At 32.0% G+C, this 23497-nt stretch overlaps 3 protein-coding genes across 5 annotated transcripts; 2 read left to right on the plus strand and 1 right to left on the minus strand.

Annotated features, from left to right (window-relative positions):
- Nucleotides 1-579: 579 nt before the first annotated feature.
- On the minus strand, nt 580-2418 carry LOC133038080 (uncharacterized). The gene has a single exon (XM_061116126.1). It carries the CDS (start codon nt 2416-2418, stop codon nt 580-582), a length of 1839 nt encoding a protein of 612 aa, XP_060972109.1.
- Nucleotides 2419-9608: 7190 nt separating this feature from the next.
- Nucleotides 9609-18895, plus strand: LOC133037763 ((+)-alpha-pinene synthase, chloroplastic). The gene is made up of 7 exons (XM_061115230.1): nt 9609-9949; nt 16127-16391; nt 16492-16885; nt 17480-17701; nt 17810-17948; nt 18130-18381; nt 18462-18895. Exons 1-7 carry the CDS (start codon nt 9662-9664, stop codon nt 18753-18755), a joined length of 1854 nt encoding a protein of 617 aa, XP_060971213.1. The 5' UTR covers nt 9609-9661; the 3' UTR covers nt 18756-18895.
- On the plus strand, nt 10306-15947 carry LOC115718809 (uncharacterized). Of its 3 annotated transcripts, XR_009687768.1 has the most exons (6): nt 10310-10512; nt 11803-11876; nt 14525-14629; nt 14730-14805; nt 14900-15001; nt 15101-15947. XR_009687768.1 is itself a non-coding variant. In XM_061115231.1 (5 exons), the coding sequence occupies exon 2, from the start codon at nt 12387-12389 to the stop codon at nt 13803-13805; it is 1419 nt and encodes a 472-aa protein (XP_060971214.1). In that variant the 5' UTR covers nt 10306-10512; nt 11803-12386; the 3' UTR covers nt 13806-14629; nt 14730-14805; nt 14900-15001; nt 15101-15947. The 3 variants fall into 3 exon arrangements, 2 of the variants coding, with proteins under 2 accessions (XP_060971214.1, XP_060971215.1); XM_061115231.1 differs by having other exon boundaries at nt 10306-10512; nt 11803-14629; XM_061115232.1 differs by having other exon boundaries at nt 10306-10512; nt 11803-14612.
- Nucleotides 18896-23497: the final 4602 nt, after the last annotated feature.

Here is a 23497-nt window from a genome sequence, read left to right on the forward strand (position 1 = left end):
ACCTTGATTAGAAACACTCTAACTTGCTGAAAATTACTTGAAAATGAAGAGGAAAATCCACTCTTCTAGCTGCCTCAAATGGCCGAAAATGAGAGAGGAAAAGAGGGAGAGCTTTTTGAGAAATTTGTAATTTTTCTAAGTTTGGGAAAAAATGAAATAAAAGCCACATAATCCCATTTTATTCAGCCAACAATTAATCAAATAAACACTTATTTTTCAATAATAATTTCACTAGAAGACAAAACACTAATGGGGCAAAAAGACCATTTTGCCCCTCCACCATAAAACCACATAAATCATACTAAAGGGGTATTTTTGGGAAATTCTAAATTCCCGGCCATTTTCGACATTCCCAATGTCTAAAACCAGTCCCAAACTACTAACATACTAAATTGTGATTTCTACTGAGCCAAACGCCGAGTTCCAAAATACCGGGCACCGGAAATGCAAAATATGAAAACTACTGAATAACATAACCATGCATTTCTGAATTCCATAAATAACAGTATAATAAATTATTTAAATAGCTATAAATAATTTTCATAATTAATCATAATTAACTGCTAATTTCCAAATTAACTAAGCGGGCTTTACAATAGCCGTCAACATACTTTGCAAAAAGTGCCATTCAACTCTGTCAAACGCCTTACTCATATCGAGTTTAATAGCTGCATATCCTTGTTTCCCTCTCTTTAAATGCTTTAGAGAATGTAATAACTCAAAAGCAATCAGAACATTATCAGTGATAAGCTGAGATTCAAGAAAAGCACTTTGAGATTCTAATATGACTAAGGATAGGAAAGGCTTCAAACGAAGCACAATTGATTTCGAAACCAGCTTGTATAACACATTGCAAAGACTGATAGGTCTCAACTGCGACATGGTAGAAGGCTTTTTAACTTTCGGAATCAGTGTAATAAGAGTTTGATTAAAGCTAGCAGGACTCGCACCCTCATTAAGCACTTTTAACACTGCTGCAGTAACCAAGTTCCCAACTATGTGCCAATAGTTAGTATAAAACATCACAGACATACCGTCCAAACCAGGACTGTTATCATCCACCATTGATGTGAGAGCATTGTAAACTTCAGTAGCAGAAAAAGGTTTGCTTAAATCAGCATTCATCTCAGCTGTTATAGAGCAAGGAATAGTGGAAATAACTCTGTGAACTGCTTCTCGATCAACACCATCAGTAGTGAATATATTTTGAAAATAACTCTCAATGACACCACACAAACCAGAGTGAGAAGTGTGCACAATACCATTATCATCTGTGAGGGATTTGATATTATTTGTATTCCTCCTTGTGGTCGCTTTTTGATGAAAATATCGAGTGTTAGAGTCACCCGATTTCAGCCAAGAGGAACGAGAACGTTGCTGCCAGTAGGCTTCTTCTTGAGACAGAAGATCGTCCAACACATTTTCACTTTGTTTCAGGTCATCAAAGTGAGTAGTAGATGTATCTAAAGAATTGTTTAACGCTGTCACTTTTTCTTGGGAGAGTCTGATTTTTTTAGGCAAGTCTCCAAATTTTGATCGATGCCATGCTTGTAACTTAGTTGCACAGGATTGGAAATTATCCAAGATTTGCAATGCAGGTTCTGAGCCAGTTTGAATACAATTTGCAGCAATAATAGATGAACAAGCATCTTCCTGCAACCATAGTTTTTCAAATCTAAACCGAGATTTAAACTTTGGTGGAGGGTTGTCCAAAGTAAGTGAGATTGTTGCCTTCAAAGCTCTATGATCAGATTGAAAAAAATCCAAGTGAGAAAGAACAGGCGAGGAAAAATTATCGATCCTGGCAGAGTTGACAAAGCCATAGTCCAAATGCTCTTTCACATTAACACCACGTGTGTTTTTGTTGTGCCAGGTTAATCTTTCACCCTCAAAGTTTAATTCTTGTAGACCACAGAGATCCACAGCCTTACGAAAGGCATCTATTTCCACTTCAGGTTTCATAGGACCACCAAATTTATCTGAGTGAGAAATGGTTTCATTAAAGTCACCCAGTACAAGCCATGGCAATAAGGGGGCAGTATCCTTGAGCTTTGTTAATAATTGCCAAGTAAGGTTCCTTTGAGAGACACAAGGATCACCATAAAAGCCAGAGAAGTGCCAAGAAGGGCCATCAGAGAGCGACATATAACAATCAACAAAGTTTTTACCATAATTAAGAATAGTTACATTTACATCAGATTTCCAAAGAAAAAGAAGACCACCACTAAGACCTACTCTAGGGACTTCTACACCATTAGGGAATTTTAAAATATTACGAAATTTAGTAATTGAACCAACACTAAGCTTAGACTCCATAATAAAAATTACATCAGGCGAAGTTTGAGAAATGAGCAAACGAAGCTGACGGACTGCTCTCGGGTTGCTCAAACCCCGACCATTCCAGGAGATGACGATCATGGTGATTGGCGAGGCTGAACATCAGCCTGCGCCAAAAAAGCATTAGCACCATCAGCCTCCAGTGACAAGCTTGAGAAGTCAGAGGGGGAGACAAGTTGATCATGCATCTGAGAGTTAGTAGCATCAGCAAGTGGAGAAGCATTTGTACGACATCGCTTTAAAACTGTACGCATATTACCACTGGAAGTAACCAGTTGCCTCTTTGAAAATAAAGAAGATAGTCTATTTTCATTCCCATAAACATCGTGAGCCAAGGTGGAATCAGGATTATTGCTGGTGATGTTAACCAGACCAGAAGAGGGTGCTGTGACGGGTGAATCAGAAGATAAGTGCTCATTTTGCATAGATGTTTTTGCTGCTGCAATATTGAGTGATGGAGTAATATGAGCATAAGCAGGAGGAGTATCCATGGATAATACTACCGATCTTTTTGGGGAAACATGAGATGTAGCAGAGCCATTCTTTTTGGACAAGTCAACAGGCGCACTAAGAGAGGCTTTAAAGGTCTTGGTAATATTTTCTGCATTGCAATGTTTATCAGTCTTACCACTATCATCAGTGGGGTCAATGATCTTAACATTTCCATGACAAGAAGGAGGAAGTGGAGATCTAACAGTGGAAGGGCCACTACCATCAGACATATTTAAAAAGTTTTGTGGGAGAGATCCATCAGTAGAACTTTCAGAAATTGCCTTGCCTTTCTCATGATTACTGATTTGGTGAGGAATTTCAGGCAAAGAGACACGAGGAGGGATAATAGGAGCAACAGTGTTTCGAACCAACCGAGTAATAAAAGGCCATGGCCCAGCCTTTGAAAAATCTTGGCAGTACCTGTCATATCCAGACTTTGGTAATGCAGAACCTTCCATCCAAGGTCCATAGGGCAGATCAGGCTCTTTTCCTTCATCAATTTTCTCCATAAATAAAGCACACTTATCAAAAACATGACCAACAATACCACATTGTACTACTACTAATTACTTATATATATTTTTTTTTTTTTGAGAGAGAAAGTTAATGTATATAAGAACACTATTATGAGTTGACTTTTTATTTTCTTTTTTTTTATTCTTAGGCCACTATTTTTTTTTTTTTTGTTGAAAATATAGCTAGGCTACATTAATGTATCATGTGCATATATATATATAAATGAGTGACTATTTAATGGTTACATTTTTATTGTAACCATCATAGTTACATTTTTCTTTGACATGTAATAGCAGGTTACTAATAGATAAATATTTTTTAAAAAAAATTAATTAATTATAATTAACTATTTTCTTAAAATAATTAATTTAATATTTAACAAGACATCTTTTAGCAATTAATATTTATAAATAATTTTTTTATTTATATTTAAATCCTTACTCTAATTATTTTAACAATTAAGTCATTTAATTATAATATTTACAATAAAATTTATTTTTTTTTACAAAAATTAAACTTGTTTTTACACAAATTAAAATTATCTTCTTATAATAAATTTTTAAATAATTAATTATATTTAAATGATATTTAATTATTTTGTTACAATTAGATGAACTAAGTATGAGGCCTCAAGTCAATCGATAACAAGTGTAACTATTTTTTTTTAAAAAAAAATCCTTCAACTTATTTCACTTTTTACTTTTCAAATATTTAAAAGAAAAAATTAAATAATTAAGTGTAATAATTTAAAATTAAGATTACAAGTATAAAAAAATTTAAATTATGAAATTATATGTGTGTAATTTTAAATTATAAAAAGTTTTGCTAAAAATTTTAAATAATTTAAGTGCAAAAAAATAAATTGCTAAAAGATCCTTATATAGTAATAAATTGCACAAAATTAATTAATAATTATAATTAATTTAATTTTAAAATATAATAATCTTAATTAAAGTTTTATAAGGAAATAAATTATTAGATTACTTTCAGGTTACAAATTATTTATTATTTATTTTTATTATTTAATGTTCAAATTAATCACAACCATTTAATAGTAATCTGATGGCTTAAAAAAATGTAACCATGATGGTTACCATAAAAATGTAACTATTAAAGACACTACAGAAAATTATTCTTTTAGTCACAACAAAACTTATTATTAAAAGTAAAAAAGTTGTAACTAAATATAAATCATCATTTGGTTCGGGTGTTTGAGTACAACTTATTAATTGTACATATATTGGTCTCTGCTGTAAATTTTTCTTTGTGGCAATAATATTCATACTTACTTACCACCAATAAACAAAATATAAATCATCATTTTTATGTTGTGATTAAAAAGTTTGTGGCTAAAGGTATTAGTCACAAAAATTATAATTTTTTGTAGTTAAATGTGTTTTGTCACAATACTTGTTGTAACTAAAAGTAAATTAGTGACAACTTGTATCTAAATACTATGTTTTAGTCACAAGTAACTTTTTATTGTGACTAAAAATGTTTAGTCACAAAAAATTTATATTACGACTAAAAAATTGTACTAAAAGTAGTTATTTTTTGTAGTAAAAGTTTTTGCATCTTAGTCAAAATTATTCTAGTGATATAGGAGCGGAGCTCGAGAAATCTAGGCTTTGGAAGTTCTGAATGAGATCGAGATTAGATTGCAAGCTGAGACTTGTTTAATTAGGAGATTCTTGAAGAGGAACGAACTGCGCTAGAGATCGAAGATTTCAGGTTTGCTTACAAAGCTTTTTACCTCCTTTATAAGTCAAAAAGCTAAGTTGGAGTGGATGCGAGATAGGGATGAAAATTCGAAGCTCTTTCATAGTAGTCTTAACACTACAAGAAATATCACTTTTGTCAGCACATTTTTGTGCTGGTAAAATAGAATTTACTTGTGATGCGTTGGCAAAAGGGGTTGGCAAATCAATGTTGGTATTAGAACTTTTGCCAGCATAAAATGAAAAAACGCTAGCAAAGATGACTTTTCCCAGCACGTAAATACCCTGGTAAAAGTTAGATTTTAGCCACTGCAAATGTACGCTGGTAAAACTTTGACCTCTTTGCCAGCGTAGTTTGCGAAATGCGCTGGTAAAAGTAACTTTTACCAGCGCAGTAGCGAACTGTGCTGGTAAAAGTGACATTTCTTGTAGTGTGAAGCTAGAAAGCTTCAAAACAAGGTGTTTTCAATCAAAAACAAGGTGTCATAAATGTAGTTATTATTGTTGCTAAAAGTACACTAAATTAGTTATAACAAATTGTACTTGGCCACTTTGATTAAGATTAATAGTAAAAATTTTAACTAAAATATTATGAGAATTAAAGTTTAATTGATCAAACAATAATATTGCAACTTCATCTACTAAAAGTCTTATATTAAACCAAATTAATTAATTAGCTATCCTACTCAAATAGTCAAGGGGCCTTTAATTAGAGCCATTAATATTGGGTGCCTTTATATTAGAATATAATTATATTTAGAGTGCCTTTATAGACCATATGGAAGATTTGAAGTAACATGTTTTTGCTAATGAATAATTAATAATACATAAGCTTTAGGTATCTACATTATAAATGGTAGCTGTAATTTGAGCCACTTATTAACCCTCTAAATCTAATTTTGGGTGGGTAAACCTCCAAAGCTACCATTTGGTTGACAACTTTAAACTTCTCATGTTTTTCCTAGTTATTTACAAGCATGAAACACCACATGATCATCTATACACTACAAAAAAATATCACTTTTAGTGATAACTTTTTGGTCACAACAAAAAATTTACTTGTGACTAAATATAGTATTTAGACACAAATTGTCAATAATTTAATTTTAGTCACAACAAGTATTGTGACTAAAAACACATTTAGTCACAATAAATTGTAATTTTGTGACTAATACTTTTAGCCACAGACCTTTTACTCACAATGTAAAAATGATAATTTATAATTAGTCATAACTTTTTTACTTTTAGTCACAAATTTTGTTGTGACTAAAAATAAAAAATTTTGTAGTGTTAAATCATAATTACATATGAATAAATAAATTTTTCGTCCCCCAAATTTTATCATATAGCAATATATTTTGTCCCTTAAGCTTTTATATAAGAATAAAAATTCCAACAGATCTTAAAAGTAGTTGCAATCTTAAACTTTGACTATTAGGCAAGTATGATAAATTTGTTAGTTAGATTTTTGTAAATATGTTAGCAATTTTACTTCCCAATCATGATCAATATCATATATTTGTCCCCCAACCACCCCCCAATGCATGACATTTATGTTTTATTTGTCCTTCCAAACTATGATTCTAGAAGAATTTTTTCCTTCAATTTTGTTATGTTAAAATTTCTTTGCAAATGTCACCTTCCAGTTGCATTCTAGTTATTTATTTAAGGGATAATTACATAAGGCACCATTTTTTGTAAAAAAAAGTTACATTTTTACGTTTATAGAATTTCTTTTTACATTTTTACGGTTTTCCATAGAAACAACAAGAAAACAACATAAAAGTAACAAGAAAATAACATCTAAATAACATCAAAATAACATACATATAACAAAAAATCAACAAATTAACAAGAGTACAGCATAAAAAGAACGTATTTTCTGTAAATATAATCAAAAAAATCGTAAAAATATTTCAAATTTTGTGAAATCGTATTTTTGTAATTTTTTTTGTTGTTTTTGTATATTTGTGAAATAATCCTTTTATTTAAACAGTTTGTTGATATAGCACTAACATCACGTTAATCTAGCCCAATTCAAGAGTCCAGACAAACAAAAAAATAAATACATAATTAGTGGTTTAATGATAATTTTGAGAGTATGTATGTATATTTTTAAAGTTACTATTTGTATATTTAATCACTACAACAAATTAAAGTTTTAGGGGCGACCAATTTAGAGGCGACAAAAAGTCGCCTCTAATAATAGGGGTATTAGGGGCGACAACACTGTGTCGCCCTTAAAGAAATCTATTTTATTTATTTTTTAATTCGTGAACAATTTTGTCGCCCCTAAAAATATTAGAGGCAACGTTTTTATAAATAGAGGTGACAATGTCGCCCCTAATAAAATTGAAAATTTCCCGTTTCATTTAGGTGGGATTTTTCCCGCTAATGGCATTAAGGGCGACATTTGTTGCCCCTAAAATCATTAAACATAGCCCATTTATTAGGGGCGACTAAAAGTTCATCATATTAAAACCCTAAGGCTCCCCCTAGAGCTTCATTCTCTTCTTCCTTCTATTTTTCTTTTCAGCAGCCTTCAACAAGAAAAAAAAAATTCTGATCGCCTCCTTCGTTTGACCTCGTCCCTCCTCTCCCTCTCTGTCAGCCCCCTCCATCGCGGTGTCTCCGCCTTCACCAAGCACCTTGACCCCGAGGCTGCCCCCAACAAAAAATTAGATTTTATTGTTTTTCTTCTTTCTTCTTCTTTTTCTTAAAAAAAAAAGTTATATGAAAATTTTGTTTTTTTTAAATAAATAAGATTTAATATTATGAGAAATTGTGAAAAATGTAATTTTTTTTATTGTATGTTTGTTTTTCACTACAAGAAAAGATAGTATTAGGGGTGACAAAAGTTGCCCCTACAAACCTTTATAATCGTCCCTAAAATGTATTAGGGACGACAAGTCGCCACTAACATATCGCTCCTAATACTTCGTCCCTAATGCTCCTTTTTAGAGGCGACAAAATAAATCGCCCCTAAAAGTGATTATTAGGGGCAATTTTTTATTGCCCCTAAAAGTATTAAAATCGCCCCTATTTTAGGCAAATTAGGAGCAAAGAAAATCGACATTTTCGTGGTTGGCCGTCGAAGGGAGATGCCGGAGATATAGCGGCGACGAAGGAGAACGCGAAGATTTACAACACGAGATTGATCGAGGAAGCTCAGTCGAGCAAGGGGACTCCAATGAAGCCGAGAGGGACAAAATCGACATTTTCGTGTTTCCTCTGTTCAGCGAAAACAAGAAGAAAGGAAGGACAACAGAGAGGAACTTCGAGATGTTCAATGGTGACGGGTCGAAGGTGTACGACAAGGATTTGAGCTGTGAAAGAATCGAGGAATGTGATTAGGGTTTGAGAATTGGAGAATGACTGGGCTTAGAAATGGTTTGTACTGATTGGGCCTATTAGTTCTAAGAGTGACTGAGGTAACATTTGTTGTAGTGTTAGGAGCGACAAAAGTCGTCCCTAAAAATTTAAAAAACACCCCTAATAACAATTATTTTCACAAAATATTTTTATATAATTATTTTACATGAAATATGTATTGTCCAATTATTATGGGTGATAAGTCGCCCCTAAAAATATTAAACATTGCCCCTATTAAATTTTTAAATTGAAATAAAAAATAAGAACAATAATTTAGGGATGACTAATGAATATTGTCCCTAATAATAGGTTATTAGAGGCAATTATTTGTCACCCCTAAAATTATCGCCCCTAATACTATCTTTTGTTGTAGTGTAATTGGACCAATAGCGATATTGACACGTAAGAGAGTGTTAGACACTATATTTTTGCACTATGCGGATCTCGTGTAGCATACTTTTTTTTCTGTTTCGAATGTTCACTGAGGGTATGACTCTCTGATACTATGGCAAGAATTATTGGACTCTATCTCAAAGTCAATTAATAATGAGTGAAGTAACTCATGTTCTTATAAATAGCTTAATATTTTTATATTTAATCTATGCGGAATAATATTATCCAATAAAGTATTCGTGATCACTCCAAACTTAGCCAATATATATCTCTTGTTTTAAGTTTTTTCCCGGTGGCGAGTCAACCAAAAATCGATGTTTTGATGAGCTATATATATCGAGTCCACAATTCATATTTATATATTTTGTATTAATTTTATATTTATACAAATTTTTTCATTTTCTAGCTAGAATAACATATAATGATGAACAATGTTAGATGATTTGGTATGAAAATTTAAAGAAAGAGATTTAAATCCATAACCACATGAAGTTTAATTAATTTTGTGTCTTTATAAAACAGTGAAGATAATTAATTGATCACCATGTTTGTTATTATTTTAATTTTATTATTAGTTACAAAACAGTACTGTAGGTTATAAACAAAACAACAATAATTAATGTCTACTATTTAATAAAAAAGAAATATAATAAACTAATTAAGTGGAAAAGACTTAATTACACATCTATAACAACAATAATTATTATTTAATTAATGTTTTTAGCCTAACTCTCCATTATCAACACATATAAATACAACACAAAGCAAGTAAAAGTTTTCATCCCAAAAAATATTTTATATATTATTATTATTAATTATTACAACAAATTAAAATGCATTGCATGGCTGTTCGCCATTTCGCTCCATCGTCATCGCTCTCTATATTTTCGAGTACTAATAATATTAACAATCATTTTTTTGGTAGAGAAATTTTTACACCAAAAACATCTAATATTACAACAAAAAAATCAAGATCATCAAGACCTAATTGCAATCCAATCCAATGTAGTTTGGCCAAAAGCCCTAGTAGTGATACTAGTACAATTGTTAGAAGATCAGCCAACTATGATCCTCCCATTTGGTCTTTTGATTTCATTCAGTCTCTTCCATGCAAATATAAGGTATGGTCATGTCTTTCTTATATTAATTTAATTTGTGTGTAATTTTTCTTTTCAATCACTACAAAAAAAAAGGCTTATCTCGGCAGCCCTATCTCGGCGGGCTCGCGTGTGCGTGTCGAGATAGGCCTGATTTTTTTTAAAAAAATTATGAGCATAGCAATAACGGCAGGCCTATATAGGCCCGTCGTTATTGCTATTTTTTAAAACTTTAAATTTGAGCAATCTCGGCGGGCTCGCGTGTGCGTGTCGAGATAGATCTAATTTTTTTAAAAAAAATAATTATTTAACATAAAATTTGACCAATCTCGACGGGCCAATATAGGCCCGCTGTTATTGGTAACCGCTACTGTACCAATAACGGCGGGCCTATATTGGCCCGTCAATATTGGTCAAAAAAAAAGCCCAGCCCGCCAAATGCCCTTTAACATCTCTTTTCTTCTTCTTCATTACATCTTCCAAAAAAAAAACCCTATTTTCTTTCCCACCATTTTCCTCTAATCCAAAATTTCAAGAAAACATCAATGTTCTTCTTCTATTTCATCACAACCATTTCAATAAAAAAGGTAAGCTTAAATATATACTATTGATTTATTTTATTTTTTTGATATTTATATCCTAATAGTTGTTAATTTATTTTAGTCTAAAAACTTAGTAAAATATTGAAATGTTAGTTTGTATTTGAATGTTTTAGATTGAAATATGTTTGGGTAAGCTTCATACAACATAAAGAAAGCTTGAGAATTGATTGAAGCTTCATTTTGGTGACTTTTGATTTTTTTTTTCTTCACTTTTTTTTTTGGCCGAAAATGGTTTTTTTTTGGCCAAAAATGGTGTTTTTTTTATTTCTGTAATGAAAATTTCCATTAAAGAGGAGGCATGGTAGTGACAATAATCTCATATTTGAAATCTGTGATGAGAATGAAGCAAGACCCAAATGGAAAAAAGTTCAAACCAAAAGCTACTAACAGTAATAATCATGGGTTCTTTCTCCCAAAGAAAAGGTTGGTCAAAATGATGATGTTTAAATACCTAGTTAAGAAATTCTCTGTTATATGTAGCTGAAGAAGAAGAAGAAAATCTCATAAAGGCGTTTTTTTTATTAGTGGGTATGTGTTTCAAGTTTGTACTTATGGCATTTTCATGTTGTTGTGTCTTAATTTTATATGGTCAAGTGTGTAAATATTTTGTTTCATTGTGAAGTTTGGTTGTAATAATTTCAGTATGTTATGTGTGTGTATTTATGTTAAGTAATGTTCTTCCATGGATTGATACAGAGATGTGATTCCTCTGTTTAGTACATCAAAATTTATTACAAAACCAATATTTTTATGAAAAAAAAAAAACAAACAAACAAATATGTGAAGATATCCCACAACCTCGTTTAAAGAAAAACTCAAAAACAGAGCTTAAAATAACTTGGATGAAATCGAAACCCCATATGAATTTTTAGAAGAGAATTGAGGTAACATTGAGTTTTGTTTGTTGAGGCAACAAAAACCAAGTGATAGAATAAGAAGAGGAAAGAAAAAGAAGTGAAAGAAAAAGGGATTTTCTTTTGTGCTTTTGTGTCAAATTGCCAATTGCTGATTTTCTAGTTTACTATTATTTTATGAAAAAAGTGATTCGATCATTTTGTATAATATATACACATATATATGTAAGTATAAGTATATAAAAGAGAAAGTGGTCTCTTGTAATAGCAACAATTGTATGAACTAATTAGAGTTATCAAGAAAGTTTACTCAAGCAAGATAAGTAATAGAGTCAAATTACATGTCATTTATAATATGTATGTGGTATTATTATTATTTTGGACATATTGGATATAATATTGTAAAATTTTAATATTGTAGGTTGTGGATTTAATTAGTAAGGATTCATTTTATAAATTGAAAGTGAAGTGAAGTTTGGTGGTTCATTAAAAGAGGTATGTACAATCACTCATTTCTTTGCTTAACGCCATAATATTGTTCATCTTAGAAGAGTTTGAATATCTTAAATATTCATCCATAGTGAAGTAGGTTTTGAGATTAAGTGTGTTGCGATGATAATGGAAGGTTGAAACTTATGTGTTGTAGTGAAGTAGGTTCTGGGAAATTTGTGTGCTGCGGAGATATAAGGAAGAAACTTATTGTGTGATATTTGTTATTTGTAGATATAATAGTTACTTATGAAAGTAGAAAATGTTATAGAAACAGAGGAAACTCTGTCCAATTTTTAATTATGTTTATTGTGTGTTGTTTATCGTGTTTGTTATTTGTTGATATAGATACTTATAAAATTAGAAAATATTATAGAAACAGAGAAAACTCTGCCCAATTTTTAATAACATTGAAGATTTATAAGTATCAAAATAATTAAACTTGCTTAAAAATTGCTTTGATATAATTTTTAACTTGTAATAGCATTAAATTATTTTAGGTAATTATAGATTAATATGGATAGAGATTGGATGAAAAAGAATAGATTATCAAAAGAGTATGAAGATGGAGTTAACTATTTCATGAATTTCGCCATGCAAAATGAAAAGGATCCTACTATGATATCTTGCCCATGTATGAAGTGTGGAAATTTAAAAAAATTGAAGGTTGTAGATGTAAGAGGACACTTATACATAAATGGTATCGACCAAACTTACCAAAAATGGATATGGCATGGTGAGAGTGTGTCTCAACCATCATTTCCAAAAAGAGCTCGCAAAGAGGATGTATCAGATAGGAATTTTCACATTGATATGGTTAACGATCTAGAAGAAGAGTTTGCAGATCGCCCGGATGAATTCGTAAGAATAATTGAAGAATCAGAAAAATCCATTTATACTGGGTCCAAGGTTAGCAAAATGTCATTTTTGGTTAAGATGTATAATATAAAGGCTAGGAATGGATTGAGTGACAATGGATTTTCACAATTACTTTCTTACTTAAGCGATATTTTTCCTGAAGGAAATAATATCCCAAGTAGTACTTATGAGGCAAAGAAGATTTTGCGGTCATTAGGCATGGAGTATGAAAAGATACATGCATGTCCTAATGATTGCATATTATTTAGGAATGAGTTTGTGTTGGCTAAGCATTGCCCTGTTTGTAAGTGCTCTAGATGGAAGTTGAATGATAATGGCAAGGAGAAGGAGGGGATTCCTGCTAAATTATTGTGGTATATACCACCAATTCCTAGGTTTAAGCGTTTATTTCGCAATCCTGAACATGCAAAAAGTTTGGTATGGCATGACGAGAAGAGAATTAAGGATGGAAAAATGCGTCATCCGGCTGATTCTCCATCTTGGAAAAATATTGATGACATGTATCCCAAAATAGCTTCAGACCCTAGAAATCTTCGACTAGGCCTTTCTGCGGATGGTATCAATCCTCATAGTTCCATGAGTAGCAACTACAGTTGTTGGCCAGTCAATCTTGTTATTTATAATCTTCCTCCTTGGTTATGCATGAAACGTAAATTTGTCATGTTGTCATTATTAATTTCTGGGCCTAAGCAACCTGGAAATGATATTGACGTGTATTTGGCACCACTGGTGGATGATTTAAAACAATTATGGGAAGGAATTGAATGCTATGATGTAAGAAAAGATGAAACTTTTACTTTGCGAGGAGTTTTATTGTGGACAATCAATGATTTTCCAGCATATGGTAATCTGTCTGGGCATTGTGTCAAGGGATATAAAGCATGTCCTATTTGCTCAGAACAGACATATGGTGTTAGATTAACACACTGTAAAAAAGTTGTGTACATGGGCCATAGACGATTTCTACAACCTACTCATCCATTTCGTAGGTACTCAAAGGAATTTGATGGTACAATTGAAGATAGAATTGCTCCCACTCCCATGACTGGTATATAAGTTTTTGACAAAGTTAGTCAGTTGGTGAATCGATTTGGGAAGATTCCCCCAAATACAAAAGATAAAGAAAAAGTGAAACAAAAAGGAAAAGGAAATAAAGGGAAAGGGAAAGGCAAAGGCAAAAAGAAGAAAGTTGTAAAAGTCAAAAGAGTTTCAAAAGCTAAGAACAAGATTGAAGATGCTTGTTGGAAGAAGAGATCTATTTTTTTTGAGTTGAAGTACTGGAAACATCTCTTATTGCGACACAATCTCGATGTCATGCACATTGAGAAAAATATTTGTGAAAGTATAATTGGAACCTTACTTAATATTCCAGGAAAGACAAAAGATAGTTTTTCATCACGACTAGATTTGTTAGAAATGGGAATTAGAACAGATTTAGCTCCTCGTGTTAAAGTGGAGAAAAGAGAAAGTTATTACCAGCAGCTTGTTACAACCTTACAAAGGAAGAAAAACATCAAGTTTGTGAGTCGTTGGCCAATGTGAAAGTCCCATATGGTTATTCATCAAATATTCGCAACTTGGTTTCAATGAAAGATTTAAGACTTATTGGGCTTAAATCGCATGATTGTCATGCTTTAATGCAACAATTACTCCCTATTGCTATTCGAGGAATTTCTCAAACTCATGTTAAATCTGCAATCATCAGGCTTTTTTATTATTATTTATAATGTCATATTTTTAAATAATAAAGGATGACTTAATAATATTGATTACAGACGACATTGGATGGTGATAATCATATATGCTCATAGCCAAGATGCATATTTTTTTGATCCAGTTGGTAATCATCCAAAAGAAGATGCCGTGAGTGTAGTCAAAAGGTTAGATTAATTCAAAAAAAAATTCATATAAATCTTATAAAATTTATAATAAATTATGAATTATATTACCTAATTGAATATTTATTTTATTTTTATGAAGTGCATTTGACTTATATAATACCCGAAATAATAATTTAAGAAGAAAAGTCCAAGGTGTAACTTGGTATACAGTTCAGGTATGAGTACTTAAATTGAATTTTAAAACTTTTTATATTTGAATTATTTTTTATCTATTCAAGAATTATGACATATATATATAAATATTTTCAGGGTCCTAAACAACCTGACGATAAAGTCTGTGGTTTTTACATCATGCGACTAATGAGAGACTTAACTATGTCGAACGATCCAAGAGATTATCTAGAGAAGCATGTAAGTGTTTGAGCTATCGTATCTTTATAATATAATTTAAATTTTGAATCATAAAGAAACTAGTATATATATAAAATTTGACGCACTTTTATATTGTAGTGTTATGGTCAGAAAACATACTCAATGGATGAGATCAACGAAGTGCGTGAAGAATGGGTCTCCTACTTAACTGAGTATATGCCATGATTTAGATTAAACTTTATTAAGTATATATGACTAATTATACTCATTGTCAAACTTTTAAACTAATTACAATATATATTATTATGTAATACTTTATTATATTAAAAGATGAATTACATACATCTATTTAAAGTATTGAAAGATTATTTTGCATATTCTTTTTGAATTGTAAATTTTTGTATGCAATTAATGTAATGGAAAGGGGAATTATTTTTTTTCCCACCAGTACACTATCTCGGCGGGCTCTTTAAACAGCCAATATTGACCAATAACGGGGGGCCAGGCCCGTCGAGATAGGTGTCAAAAAATAGTAAATTAGAATAAAAATATACCTATCTCGACGGGCATAGACTGCCGAGAATGACCCCAATAACGGCGGGCTTTGCCCGCCGAGAATGACCCCAATAACGAAGGGCTGGGACCGCCGAGATAGATTCCCCACCAATCTCGGCATTGAAATTTACGGTGGGCCAGACCCGCCGAGATAGATCAATAACGGGGGGCTGGACCCGCCGACATCGACCTATTTTTTTGTAGTGAATATTTCGAGTCCATATAAGGCAATTGGTCACTATTTTTCTTACAATAGCGACCAATTATTAGTAAGGATAATTAATATACTCGCTATGAGTATTGGATGGGGAGGAATTTTAAGAATTTAGCGACGACAAAAAGTTATAGCAGTGTTTATAACTTTTTATTGTGTACTTGTGACGATTATAATTTTTAAAATATAAATTAATTAAACAAAAAAGTACGTAAATTATAGCGAAAGTAATGCTCAGAATGAAAAAATATTAGCAAAAGTAGATATCACTTTTCTGTTATAATTTGAGTTCACATATATATTGTACTGCAGTTAATTTATTATGTATTTATTTTATAACAACATATATATCATGAATAGTTATTGATTATTTAGTATATATGTTGTATATGCAGGGAGAACCCTATACAAGTCGATCGAATAAGCTAAAAGAAGAAGTGAAAAAGATGTTAGTTGGAATGGAAAACTCTTTAGTCCAACTTGAGTTGATTGATACATTACAAAGACTTGGAATATCTTATCATTTTGAGAATGAAATCATTTCTATTTTGAAGGAATATTTCACTAATATTAGTACTAATAAAAACCCTAAATATGATTTATATGCCACTGCTCTCGAATTTAGGCTTTTACGCGAATATGGATATGAAGTACCTCAAGGTATGTTATATAATTAATTAATATAAACTTTTATTAATGAAATATATATATATGTGTGTGTGAATAAAAATTGAGCAATTAATCGATGTTATTATTGCAGAAATTTTTAATGATTTTAAGGACGAGACGGGAAAGTTCAAAGCGAGTATTAAAAATGATGATATTAAGGGAGTATTGGCTTTATATGAAGCTTCATTCTATGTGAAAAATGGCGAAAATATTTTGGAGGAAGCTAGGGTTTTCACAACAGAATATCTCAAAAGATATGTAATGATGATTGATCAAAACATGATATTAAATGATAATATGGCAATATTAGTGAGACATGCCTTGGAGATGCCACTTCATTGGAGGACTATAAGAGCAGAAGCTAAGTGGTTCATTGAAGAATATGAGAAAACACAAGACAAGAATGGCACTTTGCTTGAATTTGCGAAATTGGATTTCAACATGCTTCAATCAATATTTCAAGAAGATCTAAAACATGTCTCGAGGTACATATTTTTTCGAACGAGTTATAATGATAGATACACGCTCAAATTGCACACTCTTATAACACACAATGATTTAATTGGGATTATAAATTACATATATATCGTTCGTGTATAGTAGTGTGTAATTTGAACTTGACCTAACTGTTATTATTTTTAAACATATATATAAGGGTTAGTACGATTTTGGACCCTGTGTTTTGCAAAAGTTACTGACTGGACCACCTGTTGTTAAATGACAAAATAGACATTGTATTTTTCAAAATTGTATAATTAAGACCCTGAGCTCAATTTTTAATAATATTTTTTAATATAACCAACTTGAAGATAATTTTTAACATGAATGGATGCAGTAAGCGTAATCAGTTTTATCATAACATCTCTAGATCAAATTATTATTAAATTTTATTTTGATAGAAAATTAGTTCAAGGTGCTATTTAGTATTATTTTAAAAAATACAAGGTCTAATTTGTCAAAATAGAGGGTTCAAAATAATATTTACGCTATATATAATTGATCTTGTAATCACAAAAATACAAATCATGGGATTTCGTAACCTAAATGAAAGAAACATTAATTTTGTTATAATGTGTTAGGTGGTGGGAACATTCTAAGCTTGGAAAAAATAAAATGGTTTATGCTAGAGATAGATTGGTAGAGGCTTTTCTATGGCAGGTTGGAATAAGATTTGAGCCACAATTCAGCCACTTTAGGAGAATATCTGCAAGAATATATGCTCTAATTACAATCATAGATGACATATATGATGTGTATGGAACATTGGAAGAATTAGAGCTTTTCACCAAGGCTGTTGAGAGGTATAACATATTTTTATAATTATATATGTATATATTTCTTTGATAATTCATAGTATATATTATGTAGAATAAGTTTAAATTTGTGTCACATTTTTTTTTTGTTTGCAGATGGGATGCAAAAACCATAGACGAGTTACCAGATTATATGAAGCTGCCTTTCTTTACTTTATTTAACACCGTAAATGAAATGGCGTATGATGTGTTAGAAGAGCATAATTTTGTCAGCGTTGAATACCTCAAGAACTCGGTATAAATAATTTTTTTGTATATCTTTTCTCAATAAAAATATGTCTCAAATGTTTGTAATATATACCGAAAAGACAAAGTTATGACAATATTTCGAGTCTAATTTTGACCATAATTTTGTTAGCGTTGAGTTACAACATTTCGAGCCTAATTTTGTTTATTTTTTAACAACAATGATGCAGTGGGCAGAGTTATGTAGGTGCTATTTGGAAGAGGCAAAATGGTTCTATAGCGGATACAAACCAACCTTGAAAAAATATATTGAGAACGCCTCGCTTTCAATAGGAGGACAAATTATTTTTGTATATGCTTTTTTCTCTCTTACAAAGTCCATAACAAACGAGGCCTTAGAGTCCTTGCAAGAGGGTCATCACGCTGCATGTCGCCAAGGATCCTTAATGTTACGACTTGCAGATGATCTTGGAACATCATCAGTAAGTTCGTAAAATAATTATTTAAAATTATTCTATATTATTTTTTGTTTAAAATATAATATATTTTGTTAATGAATCAGGATGAATTGAAAAGAGGTGACATTCCTAAATCGGTTCAATGTTACATGCACGAGACTGGTGTTTCTGAAGATGAAGCTCGTGAGCACATCAAATTTTTGATAAGTGAAATATGGAAGGAGATGAATGATGAAGATGAATATAACTCTATTTTCTCTAAAGAGTTTGTTCAAGCTTGCAAAAATCTTGGTAGGATGTCATTATTTATGTATCAACATGGAGATGGACATGCTTCTCAAGATAGCCATTCAAGGAAACGTATTTCAGATTTAATTATTAATCCTATTCCTTTATAAAGTTAAGTAATAATAAGAAAATGATAATAAAAACTTTATTGTAGTAAGATTTTCATGTAGTGGAATTGAAGCTTATTTCAATAATCAGTATAAATTTTGAGAATAAAGAATACCAAAACTATTAATAAGTTTTTCTTTTCTTTTTCCTAATAACCCATTTTTCTTCTTTAAACTAATCTCCACAAATGCTTAATTTAATAAGTTTTGAAAATCCTATAAAATTTGTTGTCTTGACTGTTCGTGTAAAGTCTTTTTTGGCAAGTTAGGTGACAAAATAATTTTTCCTTTTTATGGTAAGATTGCTATGCATTCATTTTCGATTTCTTACCTTTTTAATTTGGTTTTTAGTTGCCATTTTCCTTGTTTGGAAAGTTGTACTTTCAGCTGAACTTTCCTTTGTTGAAAACTTCTCAAAAGAGAAGGAATTCTCTTTTGGAAAGTTGTCTTTTTTAGGGAAACTTTGATTATTGCCTTTTCCTTATTAATTTCGATTGTATCTTGATACAATCAGAATATCTAATCTGTTTTTGGCAGGAATCAAGCATTGATAGAAGATCGGACCCGATTTTAGTTAGTTTCCCGTTTCTGGTCAGATCTGCTGCGTCAGCATTCGAATCTGATGTAGCAGATCGTGTTTCTTTTGAAAAGTTTTTGTACAGCTGATAATTCGAACTTGTGGTTGCCTCTTTGGTTTCTATGTTCTATAAATAGAGCCTAGAGAGCAACCATTCGAATTACCTCTTCCATTATTCATTTTTTACATTTATCTTTTGAGAGAAGAGAGTGTTTCTTTGTTTTGTGAGAGCCTAGTTGTTCATCTAGGTTCTAGTTGTTCTATTTCTGTTCTTACTCTATCCTAGAGGTTGTGAAGAACTACTTGACTGAACAAGAGATTGGTCTTCGGGAGAAGACTTGATAAAGCCTTACTTCGGGAGGAAGTAAGCACTTGGTCTTCGGGAGAAGACTTGTTGAAGCCTTACTTTGGGAGGAAGTAAGCACTCACACTTCAAAGACGAAGGGAGTTCGGGCTTGAAGGTGTTTCAAGAAGTCAGATTCATAAAGTGGATTACAAAGGATTGCGGCAATACTTTAGAGGGAGTCTAAACTTGTTTAAGTCAATTGTCTTTGTAATTTTTGATACTTTATTAATTGATTTCATTCTCTGGGCGTGGCCCCGTGGACTAGGAGTGTTCGTGAGAACACTGATACCACGTATAAATCTCTTGTGTCAAGTTATTTATTTTTCTGCAAATATTTTATAGTCTGCCTGTTCAGTTTTGCTGTAGAAGAATTACTTTCTGCTGCTGCAAACGCTTACAGTTTTTATATTTTCTTATATACAACTGACATTTGCAAAAACACAGTTTTTCAATTGGTATCAGAGCGGGACACTAAACTCTTAGTGTGGTCCTATAACGTTTTTGTGTTAAAATGTCATTCTTTGCAGAAGGAAGTTCTATTTCTAGACCAGCGTTGCTTAATGACTCTAACTATCCTTATTGGAAAGTTACAATGAGGGCCTTCATCAAATCTCAAGATGAGAAGGCTTGGAGAATGGTTCTATCAGGTTGGTCTCTTCCAGTTGAGATAGATTCTTTAGGTAATACTACTATAAAATCTGAACTGGAATGGTCTATTGAAGATGATAAACTGTCTGCCTACAATAGCAAAGCCTTGCATGCTATCTTTAATGGTGTAGGTGAGGGTTACATTAAACTTATATCATCTTGTGTTTCTGCTAAGGAAGCTTGGGAGATCCTTCAAACTCAGTTTGAAGGAACTTCTGATGTGAAAAGATCTAGATTTATCATGCTTCAAACTAAATTTGATGAGCTTAGAATGTCTGATAATGAAACTTTAACTGAATTTTATGAAAAATTATCTGACATTGCTAATGAATATTTTGCTCTTGGAGAAAAGCTTGATGATTCTGTTCTTGTGAGAAAAATTGTTAGAGTACTTCCAGAAAGGTTTGATACTAAACTTTTGGCAATGGAGGAAGCTAAAGATTTTAGCACTATGAAGGTGGAAGAATTTATGGGTTCCTTACGTACTTTTGAATTAAATCAACAGATTAAACCCAAATTCATTGCTGATAAAGGTAAAAGTATTGCTTTGAAAGTTGCTGATAATGAAAATTCTGATAGTGAATGTGATGATGAGATTGCTTTATTAATTAAGAATTTTCAGAAATATATGAAAAAGATGGGAAATAAAAAGAACATATCGAAAGGTTCAAAAGGTAATACTTTCATTAAACCATCTGTCTCTAACAAAAAGGGAATTCAGTGCAGGGAATGTGAAGGTTTTGGGCATATTCAAGCTGAGTGTGCAAACACTTTGAAAAAGAATAAGAAAAGTTTCAATGTCACTTGGAGTGATGATGAAACCGAAAGTGATGAAGATACTGCTGAAAATGTTGCCCTAACCTCTGTTATGACTAATGTGTTGTGTGATTCACAGGTGAAAGCTAGATTGGTATGTCTGAATAATACCACCGAACAAGAGGAATCAGATTCAGATGAGTCTGAAATCTGTGAAGAGTCTCTTGCTGAATCATACAAAGTCATGTATGAGAAATGGATTCACGTTGCTTCTGAAAATAGAGAGTTGAATAAATTGAATAAAAAATTGTCTTATCAGATTGAAATGTGTGAATTGAAAATAAAAGAGTATGAGACAAGTTTTTGCGATAAAGATGAAAAAATCTCTCTCTTAAAGAAGGAACTTGAAAATTTTAAGAAAAATGTTCAAATGCTTAACCCTGGATCTTCTATTTTTGAAAAAGCTCAGAATGCAGGTCAAAGAGGTTTCGCAGGCCTTGGTTCAAATGGAATGGAAAGTTCTGGAGTCACGAAGTTTGTAAAATCTAGTGTTCCAACGAATCACTTTAAGGCTACAAATTCTGCCGTAACAGTTTCACAGCCTGTTGCAGCAAGAGCAGCTTCTGATGCTGCAAAATCTCCAGGATTTTCGAAAAGGGTAAGATCTCAGGTAAAAAGATTTGTTCCCATTTGTCATTTTTGTGGTAGAAAAGGACATATCAGACCTAAATGTTTCACGTTGAACAATCTGTTTAAAACAAATTATTTTGATAATTTAGAAAAATCTCAAAAGAAACATAAAGGTTTGAAACAAATATGGGTGAAAAAGAAGTGTCTAGCTGGTTTTTCTGATAAAACTGCTGCATCTCAAATGTGGTATTTTGACAGTGGTTGCTCTAGACATATGACAGGTGACAAGAATTTTTTGACTAATATTCGGCCTATGCAATGTGGAGAAGTCACTTTTGGTAATGGCGTATCTCGAAAAGTTGTTGGCATGGGAACTCTAAATTTTGAAGGGTTACCTAGACTAAAAAATGTGATGTTATTTGAAGGACTGAGGGCTAATTTACTTAGCATCAGTCAAATTTGTGATCAAGGGTTTACTGTTTCTTTTGATAGTGATCATTGTTATATTCTGAATGATGACAATGAATGTATCTTGCAAGGATTTCGATCCAATGATAACTGTTACACTCTAACCCCTGTGTTTACTTTTCATTCAGCTATCAACAACACCATAGATCTGTGGCATGCCAAGCTTGGGCATATTAATTTTAAAAACCTGAAAAAATTGTCAAATACAGGTATTGTTCGTGGACTTCCCAAGCTTGGTAAGGAAAGTGAAGGTAAGTGTGAACCGTGTCAACTTGAGAAGCAATTAAAAATCACTCACAAGCCTGTGTCTGATATCAATACCTCAAAAGTATTGGAATTGCTTCACATGGATCTCATGGGTCCAATCCAAGTTGAAAGTTTGAATGGTAAACGATATATCTTTGTGTGTGTTGATGATTTCTCTTGTTTTACTTGGGTAGATTTCTTAAGAGAAAAATCTGATACTTTTGATGCCTTTAAAACTCTTTATTTGAGATTAAGAGTTGAGAAAGGTTGTAATATTGGGAAAATTGTTCGAATTCGAAGTGATCATGGTAAGGAGTTTGAAAATTCTGTGTATGATGATTTTTGCAAGTCTACAGGTATAACTCATGAATTTTCAGCTCCCAAAACTCCTCAACAAAATGGAGTTGTTGAGAGGAAGAATCGAACATTGCAGGAAATGGCAAGAGTGATGTTAAATAACAAGAAGTTGACAAAGCGCTTATGGGCTAAAGCTATTAACACAGCTTGCTACATAATAAACAGAGTGTTTATTCGTCCAGGTACCTCAAAAACATCTTATGAAATCTGGAAAGGTAAGCGCCCCAATGTAAGTCATTTTCATGTTTTTGGATGTGTATGTTATGTCTATAGAGATCGTGAGCATATTGGTGAATTTGATGCTAAAAGTGATGTTGGTGTGTTTATTGGATATTCCTTAAATAGTAGAGCTTATCGTGTTTATAACATGAGAACTCAAACTGTTTTGGAATCAGCTAATGTGGTTGTTGATGATTTTAAAGATTTTTCAGAATTTTTCACAGAAGCCAAGATAGATAGTCTCATGGATGCTCCTCCAGAAGCAGCAACAGCAGATCCTGATGCAGCAGAACCCATTGCTGATGCTGCAAATGACGAATCTGCTACTGCAACTAAGATTGGAGAACCAGAACCGTCTATCTTGACTCATCCAAACATCATCACTGATTCTATTCAGAAAGAACCAAGCACCAGAGTCAAACTGAATCATCCAAAAGATCTCATCCTTGGAAATCCTGAATAAAGCATGGTAACTCGCAGAAGGTATATTAATTTAAT

This window comes from Cannabis sativa, chromosome 5, assembly GCF_029168945.1.
Source record: "Cannabis sativa cultivar Pink pepper isolate KNU-18-1 chromosome 5, ASM2916894v1, whole genome shotgun sequence".
NCBI classification, from domain to species: Eukaryota; Viridiplantae; Streptophyta; class Magnoliopsida; order Rosales; family Cannabaceae; genus Cannabis; species Cannabis sativa.

Bases quoted from the DNA above. Each gene is read 5' to 3' on its own strand.
- LOC133038080 (XM_061116126.1), bottom strand. From the start codon at position 2,418: ATGATCGTCATCTCCTGGAATGGTCGGGGTTTGAGCAACCCGAGAGCA.
- LOC133037763 (XM_061115230.1), top strand. From the start codon at position 9,662: ATGCATTGCATGGCTGTTCGCCATTTCGCTCCATCGTCATCGCTCTCT. The intron at 16,392-16,491 runs GTATGTTATATA...TTATTATTGCAG, and splicing joins TGGATATGAAGTACCTCAAG to AAATTTTTAATGATTTTAAG. The intron at 16,886-17,479 runs GTACATATTTTT...ATAATGTGTTAG, and splicing joins GATCTAAAACATGTCTCGAG to GTGGTGGGAACATTCTAAGC.
- LOC115718809 (XM_061115231.1), top strand. From the start codon at position 12,387: ATGGATAGAGATTGGATGAAAAAGAATAGATTATCAAAAGAGTATGAA.